We start from the raw sequence: 14,041 nt of genomic DNA, 5'->3' as shown, positions 1-14,041 counted from the left end.
CTCTCAGTAGCCAGATCAACTTTTCTGCCTCATCTGTCACACTAAAGTAACAGTGCTGTGAGCACTGTGAGTATAAATACATTTCAGAGCATTAAGTATTCATTTACTTCAATAACATACAGAACAGTGTGTAACTCCAGCTATGGCTAATGGTCATGAGAACTAATTTGAAGAAAGATAAGGAAGCACTAGCAAATTCCTTAATTTTTCACTAGTTTTGTTATCTAAACTTCCTAGACAATGTTTGCAGCAATCTAAATGGGAGAAAGGGACAAAGGAAATAAAGCAGAGATTGTCCATGCAAACACTGGAAGATCAGGACTTGTAATGGGAATTGGATTACTCATCACTACTCTAATGCTTAATGAACTCCTTTGCTGTTATTGTGCTTCTCTGTAAACCCTCCTTACAGCCAGCACTATTTTGTGGATTACAGGTTAAGCATATCTGTGTAACTGCTTCAGGTATTTTCACTCTTTGGGTTCTTTTTACTTTATGTATAACCAGGGAAAAGAGGCAACCTAAGCAACAGTCAGCAACTACTGAACCAAATTTATTTTTGATTTCCGTAGCACCATAGTCCGGTTGCATTTTTAATGCATTCACAAAAATCCACCCCCATTTTTATCATCTTTTAGTTGTATAGACAAACAGTGGGGCTCTTTGAGCAGGGACACCATTCTTGCTGTGAGCTTTCAGAGGCTCTACAGAAGAGTAAATTAGAAAAAAAGGAAACAAGTCAGTCCCCATCCACTCACGTAATTGTCTTTAAAATGTCCGAAAAATGTAAATGAAGTGAGTGTTTCTGTAGATTATTTCAGTTACTAACTTCAGCAGCGTAAGAGAAGTTTGAGAGCCTTTTTAGTGATTGGAGAGGATGAATTCTGGCCGCTTTCCAATCAGAATTTCTTTAGAATATTTCAAGTGAAATTGTGATCAAGACGAGCTGTTTGTGTTAAGTATGATAAAAGATTCTGTGCTCAGAGCTTCAGTGACTCATCACTTTCAAGAGAAGAGAAGTTGGGAATGCAGCAGAAAATAACATGCTGCCCTCATCTGCGTGACTGATTAAAATCTGTATTGCTAATCAAGCTAGAATATAGCTAATTACTTTAATTAATTTACTGTAATTTTTGATGAAACTCACTGCAATTACTTGCCCACATGCTGCTACATGATAGTAATGATTTTCAACAGGAAGCAGGCAGACTTTTCAGCGTGTTTCAGCTCTGCTGGCAGCATCACTTTAATGGCTGCAAGGAATTGGTCTAATACAGAGCTCGCCTCAGTGGTGTGATTAGCTCCTTTAACACACACAAACTTCCTTAGCCACGAAGGTTCCTTCATGCATAACCTACTCAACTTTGTGCCACAGCACCAGTCCTTCAGAAAGAAAAACTGTAGGCAGCCCTTGTGCCCTTTACATTTGAGCACACCGGTTCCTGCTCTGCCAGGTGATCACATGACCCTCAGAGCAAACCCATTATTGCTGTTACAGCATCTGCTCTAAATGGTCACGTCTCCACCTTAAAAAAAGCTGTGAAGCTCTTTGAAGCCTGATTAAGGGTACCAATACACACAAGCAAAAGGCAACAGATCACCCTTTGGGTAGTGAAGACAGGTGGCTCAAATATTCCCAGAGAGCTACTTGCTTCATGGCTTTCTGTCCTTTAAGATGGATGGTCACTTTCCACCATTTATTCCTTATGCTGCTGTGTGGAGATGACATGGTGCTGTGCTGATTAGCCTGTCTTCTTCAGCGTCACGTGTTGCAGGTTTGTCTCCTTGTTCTGTCTGGGATCATGTTATTACATGTCGCTGGACTAACATTATTGATATTTTTAATTGCTTGAGCTATATTTGTCACGCTCCTGCTGTTTAATGTTTTAAACCAGCTTCATCTCCTTAGCATTTCTGATTTCCTAGGAACTTTTTATGGCAAAATTTAAAGTCTTTTCAGAGGCTTTTTTTTTATAATTACACTCATAGATTTCTGTGTACAAGCGTTCATAGAATCATAGAATTGTAGACTCACCAAAGTTAGAAAAAACCCACAAGATCATACAGTCTTGTGTCACCAACGGTTCTCCCTAAATGATAGCAGTGGTCATGCAACTTTTCCAAAACCTTTTAAATTCTTGAAAATGGTTTGCTGATTCACACAAATATTCTCTCATGGCTTAAAGGATGGTAAAATGATGCAAACGTTTCTCAAATTTCAAAGCTTCTACTGTTTTGCTTTTGAGACTAGAACAACCATTTATCTGCTATCTTCCTAATGAACACACTGACTGTGTCTAATTGCTGGCCTTTTCTTGAACTGTGTGCTGAAAGATCAATATAAAAGCAAGGTCATACAAACATGTTTTATCACTTTTCTGATGGAATGCCTAATTGCTTGCTGCTGTTATCTGCAGTGAACTAATCAGCAACAGTGACAATAGAAGTAATAACGTGGCAGATCCTTGACCTCAGCTCTCAGTGCAAATAACTGCCTGACATTGCTACCATTTATGGTCACATTCAGCATTATTACATAAGATTTTGATGATTTGATTATCGTTTGGCAATCCATGGCATGCTGTTACTTAATGTAGAAATGTTAGCACACTCTAAAAGATCTTCTGCAGCCCTATAAAAGGATTATTACATGCAGCTTTTGTTTAATAATTCTGAGAATCATAAGCTGCTCTGTACATGACCTATGTAGTAGCACCAGCTTGTTCTTCCTTGAATTAGAAAGTAAGCTATCTGTTTCTTGATAACCAAAATATACGTTGGAGGTGACTTTCCAAGACACTGAAAGCAATGAGATTTTCATTTAGTATATGTGCTATTGAGTATATGTGCTATCTGGCTTCAAGACAATCTACTCAAACTATAGGAGAAAAATGAAAGTGGAAGTTGTTCAGAACTGGTTATTAGTATTTTACTAGCTTTCATTTCTTAGCATGTAGAGTTTGTTAAGCAACTGTCTTCAGATAATCATTTGCTCACTTTTCTACTAATTGCTGATTTCTGACAATTTGTTATCACATTCAAGTTAGTTAAATGAATTCAACAGTTTATTTAAAAGAAAAGACTTTTATGAAGTTGATAAATACAGCAGTCCCAGTTTGATGGGAAGGCTGAGAAATAGGTACGTAGATAATATTTATCATCTCATATCCAATGAATTTGCATGTGACAAGAACATACAGAGATAATTTTTGCAATACTGGGTTTGACCTACATAACAAAAGGAAAAGGAGAATACGTATGAAACAAAGTATATGTATTATTTATGCAACAACAAAGGAGTCAGCATCTACCAGCAATATAGAAAGGATTGTCTGGTCTTAGACTGAAGTGGGCATAAACCTCAGCTTCACATCAACAGCAAATTTCAAAAAATAGGAGAGAAGCACACAGCAACTTATGTATCTTGAATTGTCTAAGTGAAAATGATGAAATTCAAAACTAACCTTTTAAATTATTTGCATGATTATAGTACTGAGGCAAGTAGGCAGGAATCAGAGCATTAACCACTCTGGGGTGCTTGGTTCCAAGTCTGTTGTCTGTTTGTATTCCTGGTTTCCTTCCCTGACATCAAGTAGGAGCCCAAGCAGAAGGGATTTGCAATGCAAGATTAGTTTTATCATCTGACTCTTCTAGGAGCAGAAAGTGATTTCCCTAGGTTTGTTTTTAAGCAATGTCTGTTTTTACAGTTATGCAGTCCCTAGCAAACAGACAAGAATTTAGACAAAATCTTTTTAACAATATCTTTATTCTAAATGAATAAATTATGAAGATAATGGTAGATGTTACCAGATACTTTTAACAGACCAGATATTCCAGGACTTCAACTCCTAGGTTGCTTTCTCACAAAAGCTCTAACAGATTATTTCACTTTTTTTCTTATCTTTCTTTAAAAAACAAACAAAAAAGCTATTGGAGCTCTAGTTTGCCATACTTCATCTTGAACAAAAATGACATTCTAGCTAGGGGTTGTAAATAAAATCAGCCTCAAATGTGGCAGATTCAGTTCCGTTTATTACTGTAAGTAACTTCTATGGCAGAAGCCTCTGCCCAGGATCCTCCCACCGCCTCAACATCGAGCACTTTTGCTGAACTGTGGCCATGGTCACATAGCACAGCTGCCTCTGTTCAGAGCGAGCATCCCTAGTGAGGTGACAGAAGCAAGACTGCCTGTGCAGCTCTTAGAAAATACTGAATCAGAGGGCCTACCAAATGCAGATCCAGAGATAACATGTATTGTGTTTCAAAAGGTACTATCAAAGGAATTATTTCACAGCCTTTTTAGCCACCAGCAAAGTGGCTGTAGCTTTTTTTGTACAGCTACCGTGGATGTGCTTAGCTGTCTTCTAGCTTTTGTACTCAGCCAATATGTTTTTGTTTTCTTCCCTCTTTGTAAGAGGCTTGGCAGTCACTGGAAGAGGTGTGAAGTACTGGTGTTCTATAAAATATTCTACTTTTTGTCATAAGGACAATGCATCTCAGAGGAACTTGCAGCAAAAGCAGGCTGCACCATTTCATATGTGGAAGATAAAACAGACTTGCTTTCAGCTAACTCATTTCAACTGCATATAGGAAATAAGCACAGGCCTACCCTGCTGGGCTGATAGCTTTTCTGATCCAGGGCAAGCAGCACATTTCTGAAACTGTGACTCATGTGGCCTAACGTATGTGGTCACATACAGAGTAGACACAGCCCTGAAGAGAGAGGCAGCAGTTGGCGTTCATGACAGCATCCCTGCGCTATGCATCCTTGATGGATGTGGGGAGGAGTTTCACATCAACAGAACAAGGCAGATCACATTCATCTGTTCCACAGCTATAACACAGCAACAGGAAATCTGGAAAACGCTTATAGGCTGCCCTTGTGCACACTGCCTTAGTGTGATCAACCTGACTTTTTTTATCCATTATTGACTAATATTCCTGTATTAGCAAGACCATTTTTTATCACTGGTCTGGCTTTTGATTCTTCAACTTAGAATAATATCTTGTGCTGCTCCCTGGCTTGCACTTAGCTGAGTAGCAATAAGGATTTCCTTGCTGCTTGTTGCTGCTTGATATCCAGCTGTTAAAAGCCTGCTCCGGCTGCTCCACCTGCAGATTCTCACACGGACCAGTAGGCGTGGAAGGGTCCAGTTCATGCACCTCAGCAAGGACCTGGAGGAACCACCACAATGGCTTAAGCTCAGCCACTTTGCAGGCTGCTTTTTTGAATCTGTGCCGGTGTTTGGGCTGCAGGAGATACATCCACCAGGACCTGGACTCAGACCACACAGGCCTTAGGACAGCCCTCAGATGGTTTCCATACTAAAGAAGAAATCAACATTAGTAGGGCTACAAAAATCTATACACTACATGGTGAAGGAAAGTTATTCTAAATCAGAGTGGATGTTCCTGAGATTAATGATTTTTTTCTTCCTGCCCTTACACAGCACTGCAAGCCCTCTATGCATCAGCTAGCAGTACGTATAACGGATTCCAGACTTCTTTAGCCATAATAATATTCTGTCTATACATGGCCCTTCTTGTCTCAAGTAAATAATGAAATGGACTGCTACAACAAGATGTTTAAACACCTTGGGGATGGTTCCAACCACCATATTGGCTCACTTGATCTTTTCTCTCTGACATCTCTGTCTCAGTTACTGGTTTTATAGCCAATCTACAGTAATTAAACTGAACATGAAATGAAATGATAAAATATTGAGAATTTATATATATATATTTTAATCCAGGGAGACCCCACTTTGCTTTACAAACTGTATGCTAGTACTGCCACTGTTCTTGGGATACTTGCTTATGCTGGCAGTCCTCTGCAAGAAGGAGACAAAATACACTGTTGCTTTGGTTCTGAGTTGGGAGGGACCGTTAAAGGTTATGTAGTCCAACTCCCCTGCCATGAACTGGGACATCTGCAGCTAGGTCAAGCTGCTCAGAGCCCCATCCAACCTGACCTTGAATTTCTCCAGGGACAGGCTATCCACCACCTCTCTGGGCAGAATGATATGCAAGATATGCAAGTATCACATTCCTGTTACCACACAGTACTAGAGTGAAGATGTTTTTTAACTGTATTATGAAAAATGTTGTACAGGAAACTAAAACTTTGAAAACTTTTGTCATCATGAAACCCTGTGAACTTTTTTGGCTAGCATTTTTAACAGCATGCAAGTTATATATCCTGTAATATAAGCATATCTCAAAGGAGTAAAAAAATCTGTTTTGCATTTCTATATAATATTTTACTATTTTTGAGCAGAAAGAAAGCTCATTTATAAATTGGAGCTGTTCTTATGTTATGACACCAACTGTATATACTGTGTATTTGTGAGGTGTTAAAAAAGAATGTTTATTTTCTTTGTGGTGGAAAAAAATAGGGACGTTTGATGCTTTAAGTCAATTTTATAAAGTGGAATCTTGCTGTTAGCAGAGCAGATCAGGAGGTTGTTGTCATCAGGAATAACTGAAATTCAAGTATAAAATACAAAACTAAAAGAGACTTATAACTCAGCAGTCTTAAAAGCAGTGATGGAAATGATAAATCTGGTAACTCTGGTGCACTCCTTCACTGACAGAATGACTAGATTTTGAGAAGACAGTACTGAGATCATTTATCAAACGCAGACCACAGCAGAAACAGACTTTGAAACTAAACCTATTCATACATATATTGCAAAATTTCCATATTTTCATGTATATAACCTGCAGATTATCTAATGGAGAAATAAATAGCCAGGCTACCTACACTTATTCCCCACAGTCTTAGCATGCGCTGTAGCACGCAAGACTTTATTTTCCTAAAAGAGCTCCCTATTTAAAAACCTCTTCCACACAGTAATCACTTTGCCTGTGATCATCTCTGCCTCCTGCTCTTTCCTCTGTATTTTCCTGTGTCAAGCATAGACTAAGACATGCATGAATTTAGCTAAAGGGCTGTGAGTTTTCAAGTGCTGCAGGTTATAAGCTTGAAAATATGGTATCTTCTGCTCTGTCTTACATCCAGAAATACAAGGGATAAACACAGATTTGCTAAGGAAACAGTTATTTCTTTCATTGAACATGAAAGGAACTAGAAAAAAGTAAATAACTTTATGGGAACTAATGGGAGTATAGACAGACAGTGCAGTAGGGAAGGAGTCAGGGTTACTAGAGTGATTTATCAATGCTCATCTCCTGCAAACACAGGAAAAAGAGCATGTGATATGCTCACCTGATCCTAACATACATTCTCCGCTTAATGCTTACAAAATAAAAAAAAATAAAAAAAAAAAGAAAGAAAAAGAACAACAAAAGTCAGTAAAGGAAGGTGATCAAGAATTCTTCAAAAATTACTGGATAGTTTCTTCTCATATAGCAGAACTGCCAACTGGTATAACTGAGTCTAATATTTTAAACATGAGTACATATATTTACACAGTCATTACACTTCTATACACACACACACATGCACACATGTATTAAGCTAAAAATACAATCAGTGTATGATTGAAGTGTGGGTTTTAACCTGAATGACAGTTCTGACTAAAGACTGGGAATTCCACATGCAAAAAAGCAGCAGGGATTGAAAGAAGAAAAGAAAAAAAAGAGGAAGAATAGAAAAGAAGAATGCTTATATATATGTACTATCTTAAGTGATACCATTAGGATTCTCCCATTTGGACAAGACCTGATAAGTCTAAGCTGCATTATATACACCCTGTACTGACTGCTATGACAAATGAGCTCCTCTTTCCCTGATCCTTTTCATCACTAAGTTTTCTGTCAACTACAAAAAATCTTCAATGATTTTCACACTAGATTTACATTTAAAATTGAGGAACTTATGAAATTAAAGCACTGTTTCTAATATCATCCTGTTTTCTGCAACTTCCCAAATGTTTCAGATCAAGACCAACATTGTAACTTTACATGCTTTATGATGTCAGAATTGCCACCACCTTTTACACCCTGCTCATTTGTGGATCACTTTATTTTGACAAAACTCCACTCTCAGGAACACATCGAAAACATACTGGTGCACCCTCTTCCCCCAAGTCGAGTGTGTACGCTGTGTAGAAAACTCATCTTGACACACAAAAATAATGACCTGCCCCACTTGACATCTTATTCAGAATATCATATTATTCAGGTCTCTTCCTTTGATTTTTTTTTTGTTTGGTAAAAACAGTCAAAAATCATCTTGTGACAATTTGTCCCATGGTCATCAGTCTTTTGTTTCTTGTCTTTGTATTTTATGTTCTCACTGCTTCTGAATCTATATCCCATTTGGTCTTGTTGTGGGTTGTTTTTGTTTTGTTTTGTTTTGGTTGCATTTAACTTTACAGTAGCCTACTTGTGTCATCCTGTCAAATAAGATTAAGCTATGCTTTTTCAGCTATGCATATAAAAAACTAACCTGGTTTTCACGTTGTTTCTGTGTCTCATACCCCAAAACTGAATTGTGACATCTCATATTGAAGCAAGTGTTGCTATTTATACAGTCTTTTAAAACTAGACCAACAGACATGTAGATGATGCTAGTCAAAAATTAAGTTTATAATGGTTGATGTAGAAACAACAATTTATAATTTATTTATACCACAGAGTAGAATTTTTGAATGGTTTAGGTTGGAAGGGACCTTTGAAACAACCTGGTTCCAAGCTTACTGCTGTAGGCAGGAACACTTCCCACTAGATCAGGCTGCCCAGGGCCACATTCAGTCTGACCCTGAGTGCCTCCAGGGATGGGACTTCCACAGCTTCTGTGGGCAACTTCTGTTGCACTGTTCCAGTGCCTCATCTCTCTCAGAGTAAAAAAAAAAAATCATAATATCTAAACAACATCTACTCTCTTTAGCTTAAAGTGAGTACTTGTCCTGTGCTATATTTCTCTGAAAATGAATGCAACTTTCCTATAGTTACTCTTAAGGTACTGGAAGGGCCTCAATGAGGTCCCCCCAGAGCCTTCTCTAAGCTGAACAAACCAAGTTCCTTCAGCCTTTCTTCATATGAGAGGTACTCCATTCCCCTGAGAATCTTCATGACCTTTTCTGGATCCATTCCAACAGTTTCTTGTCATGTGCTGGGTGCCCTAGGCCTGGATGCAATGCTCCAGATGGGGCCTCACAAATGCAGAATAGAGGAGGACAATCACCTCTCTTGCCCTGTTGGCCACCCTTCTCTTGCCAAGCTTACAATTGCCTTTTCAGGCTGCAGGTGTACAATGTCCAGCTTTTTGTCCACAAGAACCCCAAGTACTTCTCTGCAGAGCTAAATCCATTTGTCACCCAGTCTAGGACTGCCCCTACCCTAGTGTAGCTCCTTGTACAAGCCCACTCCTTAAGCTTGTTCAAGTCACTTTGGATGGCATCTTTTCCTTCTGTCATATCAACTGCACCCTCATCTTAGTGTCATCTGCAAATCTTCTAAGGCTGCACTCAATCCTACTGTCTATGTCATTAATGAAGATAGTAGATTAAACTGGTCCCTGTGCAAATCTCTGAGGAACACTCCTCATTACTAATCTCCACCTGGACATAGAGCAGCTGACTGCAATGCTCTGGATGTGGGTATCCAGCCAAATATTTATTCACCAAATAGTCCACCCTTCAAGTCCACCTCACTCCCACTTAGAGAAAAGGATGTTATATGGGAGTAGTAAAACTGTTTACCATTGAAAAGTGGCAGCAACTTTTTCTCTGATAGAACAGTATTATAAGATGATGTAAGATATTCCAGAATAACAGATCACTCCTAAGCAGTAATTACATAAGACAATTCATAATATAAAGAATTACGTCTTAGGTACTCAAATGGTACCCCACGCCCTGAATTTGCAGATGCTTCCAAACGCAAATGACTGTTCACACTACAAAGTAACAGAGTCAAAAAATACATCACAGTATGGCTTAATTTACTTACCAGGCAGATGTACTCTGAAAAGACATCAGGGGTGGGCTTAAAGCATCTCCTTTTAGAGTATGTACCGTCTGCGATGTCTGAGGCTGTGGCTGAGGCTGAGTTTGAGGCTGTGTCTCTGACTGAGGCTGAGTCTGTACTTGGCTTGGATCCTGAGCAGGGTTAATCCATCGGCTCTGTCCTTGTGTCATCCACTTTCCCTGGATTCCCCACCGTGCTAGGTAAAATTTGCAAATATCATAGTTCATTGAAGAGTAATATAAAAGGTCCAGTACCAGCAAGATCACCACAAAAAAACCATAGATCCACACCCCTAACAGTGCGCTGTAGTTGCTGTGAAAGAAAAGAAGGGAAAACAAGTCAGGTAATAGCTCACTCATGGTCACTGTATTAAAAGTTATTTGTTTTTTTTTTTTTTAATTATGTAAGTATAATACATGGAAAACAAAATTTTTCTTTTAAAGTACATAATTAAAAATTATAAACAATGTGTGACATGGGAGGCATTTAAAAGTGAAGACTCTCTGTCCTGTAAACATTTTGATTTCTCTCTCGTGTACACATATACCAATGTATAAATGCAGTCTATGATTAACACCAGTGCATTAAATGAGACCACATATGAACGATTGATGATGTTAGGTGTGAGAAAGAAGAGCAACGAGAGCGAACGGACACCTATTTTGGCCTATGACCACTACTTCCCCGCCACTGGTTCAGCCCAGTTCCCTGGAGTCTCTGCCCAGGCTGAGGGATATGGCTGCTGCTTCCCCCTTCACAGGTTCAGCCATTATCAAAACCAAGCATACATTCCAGAGTCACAGACAGACTCCTCCAGCCAAGGGCTGCTTTCACAGCTCTTAAACACAGCACTCATACAGAACATACACAGGCAGCCCAGTGAATTTATACTGCCCTTTCTCCTGCACGTGCCCTCGGGTTTGCAGTTATGTGGCACACTCCTAGTTTGGTCTCCCTTGGATTGCAGTTGTTCCACCTGCAAGGTTCATACTTCCTTGAAGCAGCTCCTGTAGCTCATCAGCCTAACAATGCCCGTGACTGAGAAGTTTGTTTCTTGTGATGCCTCCATCAGATAACCCTACTGGAATAAACATTCCTACACTCTTACCTGCTCTCATATGTTAGTGTGACTGACCAGACTTGGTGCCCATCACTGCTTCCTTGTCTTATTATCTCTTGTTTCATTGAAAGAGGTCCTTGACTAGATACCCTTAGAAGAGCAGACATTCTCTTTCTACATAAACTTATGAACAGGTCCTATGTTTTATTCTGCAAATTCCCTCTCCAAGAGAGTAACCTTTCTGGAAGCAAAAAGACATTTATATGAGTAAGATTAACCATATGGAAATATGCTGTAATCAGTGACCCTGAGGAGATTTCCACTACTGAAAATAGTCACTGCAGACATGTATTACAAACTTCCTGTCTTAAAAATTGTTTAATGTGCTTGGACTTGCATTCAATTTTACGACTAATTATTGTTAGATGCAGCAAGTGCTATTACAGGTAGTCTCTCAAGTGCAACTGCTAAAGATCCATTAGTTTGCTGGTAGTAAATTTAAGAAGGAAAAATACTGACAAGATCTTGCTATACTATGCATTCAATAGGAAGAAAAATAAGTACTACATTTATATGTACATGTTGCTGTAGCTATAGGGTGTATATGGGTAAAGGAAGTAAAAATTATCAGCTGTTTGTATGGTACACAGAGCTTTACAGCTAAGACAGACAAGTAAAGTTATTAAAAGAAAAGAGAAAAGAAAGGTTGAGAACTGGGAGATCAAAAAGGGGAATAGGTGCTAAAGTTCTGCAGGTGATGCAGTACTAAAAGTAAACAATGACTATCAGCAGTAAATGCAATGTGGATTGAAAACTGTGAGTGAGAAAGATGAGGTGAGAACAGAGAAGGAAAGAAACAAGTAAGAATGAATTTGTTAGGTGTACAGGAAAGAACACTGATCTAGGTCTAAAAGCTTATGTAGAAGTTGGTGTAGAGACTATAGAAATGAGCAAGCAGAAGAGATACTAATAAAAAATGTTACTAGGCATACAGTCATGGGGGAAAGTGAACTCAAAGTAATGGCAATCAGTAATCTGAACTAACACGACGAGAATCAAATACAAGCTCAACCGTGCTTGTTCATAGACACTTGGGGAAACTTTGAGGGAATTGTATTTCATCAGGACATTGATCAAACCTGAAGTGTTTTGTGAAGAAAAAAGGCTGAGAACACGTATCGTAGAGACAAGTCAGAAAGAGATTTTGACAGCTTAAATATATGTCCCAAACTCTTCCAAACCTAAAACTTTTCAAGCTCCTGCTTTGAACATTTATTTCTGTTTAAACTTTTGTATGGCTCTTTCATTTTATACTTAAATAAATAAACAAATCAGTATTTGAAACAAGAAATTGTATGAGAAATTAGAATTTTAATTTCTGCTGCTGCCTGTGAGCACATAGTGAGACTGATTCCCCTCTTCAGCAAATAATCTTTCCAGTAAACTGATAAATACACTTAGATTTTAAGGTTCTGTAGCAAACAACTGTGAGTAAGGAGAGGAAGGTTGGGGCTATTAATTGCCTGTGTAACTGCAGGATTATGCTACCCGAGGATTTCAAACTTTTCAGTAAATTCCTAGAAGGATTGGAAGTAGACAAAACATAGTGCTTCTGAGAGCCCTTAACTGAAAAGTCAGAAAGAAATCCACTGTGACAAATCCTGTCCTTCTGCATCATTCCTGCCAACAGGGTCTGTGTTATGAATATGTGAGCTGCGTTTGATCCACAGTAAGAATGGAAATATTATAAAGCATTATTTTTATTTGGGCAGCAATTTGAGAGGGAGGAACATTTCTCATGGTTACTTCAGAAGAATTCATTACTATTTCAAGCATTTCGTTTTACTCATCAGAATTTTGGCTAGTGAAAATAAGAGTTATTTTGAGTGTTCCAATTTAAAGCAACAATTTATTAATCATGCCATATATGAATTCTCCATCTGTTCCTTCTAAATAACATCTGTTCCTCACAAGTACAGAAACAAAAGTGCCTTATTTAACTTAACAGACAGTGGGACAACATCAGTATCAAAGGGGCCTTGTGAAAAGTCACAAGCAAAACTAATAGTGTGCTTCATATACAGAAGGAAATGCTGTATTTGATTTTTTTTGTTTCTCAAACTATTAAGTTGGTAGAAAATACTAATTTTGCTAATGTTTACTAACTACTTAATGTATTAATTTAAAACTTCCCTACAAATTGAAAAGATCCCTTAATTAGATAATAAACAACATTACTTCTGTACCACTGGATAACAGTAGAGCCAGAGATATGGCAAAGAACTGGGGATCAAAGCTCATTTCACTGAGTGAGCTGAATGATTTAATTTTAAAAGTTTCACCCTACAATCTGATTTTTCTGTATTTTTGTGCAGAAGTTTCATTTTAATTAAAAATAAGTCTGAATGGACTCCATGACAGTCAAAATTCCAGCTAGTAGAATTTGTTCCTTCACTGGGACAGTCAAGTCTAATAAGTTGATTCAGTGAGGTTGTGTCTCCTTCTCCCCTTCTCCAGGCGAAAAGCTTGTCTTCACCTCCTAATTCTTCTGCTGTCCTGGTAAGTAATTTGGGAGCTTCCCTTTTAGCTTCAACACAAGGCTTAGCACTGTAATGCTGGAAGACACTTCCAAGGCTATGCTGCGCAGTCCTCTTCTGTTGCAGGCCCACGAACAGAAAAACTGAATCTGGAGTAAAGTTACACAGTCATTCCCTCCTTCCGTGTATGTGAAACAGAATAACTCGTGGATCTACCACAAAAGCTTAGGGGCTCTTTATTTCTTCATCTTTTACACAAATAGAGCTTTATTTGCTATAGAACTGATGCAGAGCATACTTATGTAAAGATTTGCTCTGGCTTCAAGAAGCCTTGAATTGGGCTCTGAGGAAAATAAGTGCTTTTTTACCCATCTCATCCTATTCCGTGTACAAAATCCTACACAGATCTCTGACACCCCTACAAAGAAGTGAAAATAGACAGATGATGTTATTATTTTTATCCATGCAATTCCTTCCATCTAATTTATTAACAATTTGACAGAGATAG

General features: G+C 38.4%; 2 protein-coding genes across 3 annotated transcripts in view; one reads left to right on the top strand and one right to left on the bottom strand.

Moving 5' to 3' along the window:
• PARVB (parvin beta) overlaps positions 1–14,041 on the top strand; it is a 264,535-nt gene that overhangs the window by 166,666 nt on the left and 83,828 nt on the right. The window lies entirely within an intron of this gene.
• SHISAL1 (shisa like 1) overlaps positions 1–14,041 on the bottom strand; it is a 77,302-nt gene that overhangs the window by 10,723 nt on the left and 52,538 nt on the right. Inside the window, exons 4-5 of one of the 2 annotated variants that reach the window (XM_065741043.1) lie at positions 9,915–10,248; positions 8,728–8,799 (exon numbers count right to left, since the gene is read on the bottom strand). In XM_065741043.1, the coding sequence (XP_065597115.1) occupies positions 9,915–10,248 (334 nt within the window). In that variant the 3' untranslated portion in view covers positions 8,728–8,799. Of the gene's footprint in view, positions 1–8,727; positions 8,800–9,914; positions 10,249–14,041 lie in introns of those variants that run through there. The other variant, XM_065741044.1, reaches the window with a different exon arrangement.

This window comes from Cyrtonyx montezumae, unplaced genomic scaffold (assembly GCF_038088225.1).
Source record: "Cyrtonyx montezumae isolate F1298 unplaced genomic scaffold, pur_monq_1.0 scaffold_3, whole genome shotgun sequence".
NCBI lineage: Eukaryota > Metazoa > Chordata > Aves > Galliformes > Odontophoridae > Cyrtonyx > Cyrtonyx montezumae.
The sequence above is the reverse complement of the archived record's forward strand: the minus strand, read 5'-3'. Positions and strand labels throughout refer to the sequence as shown.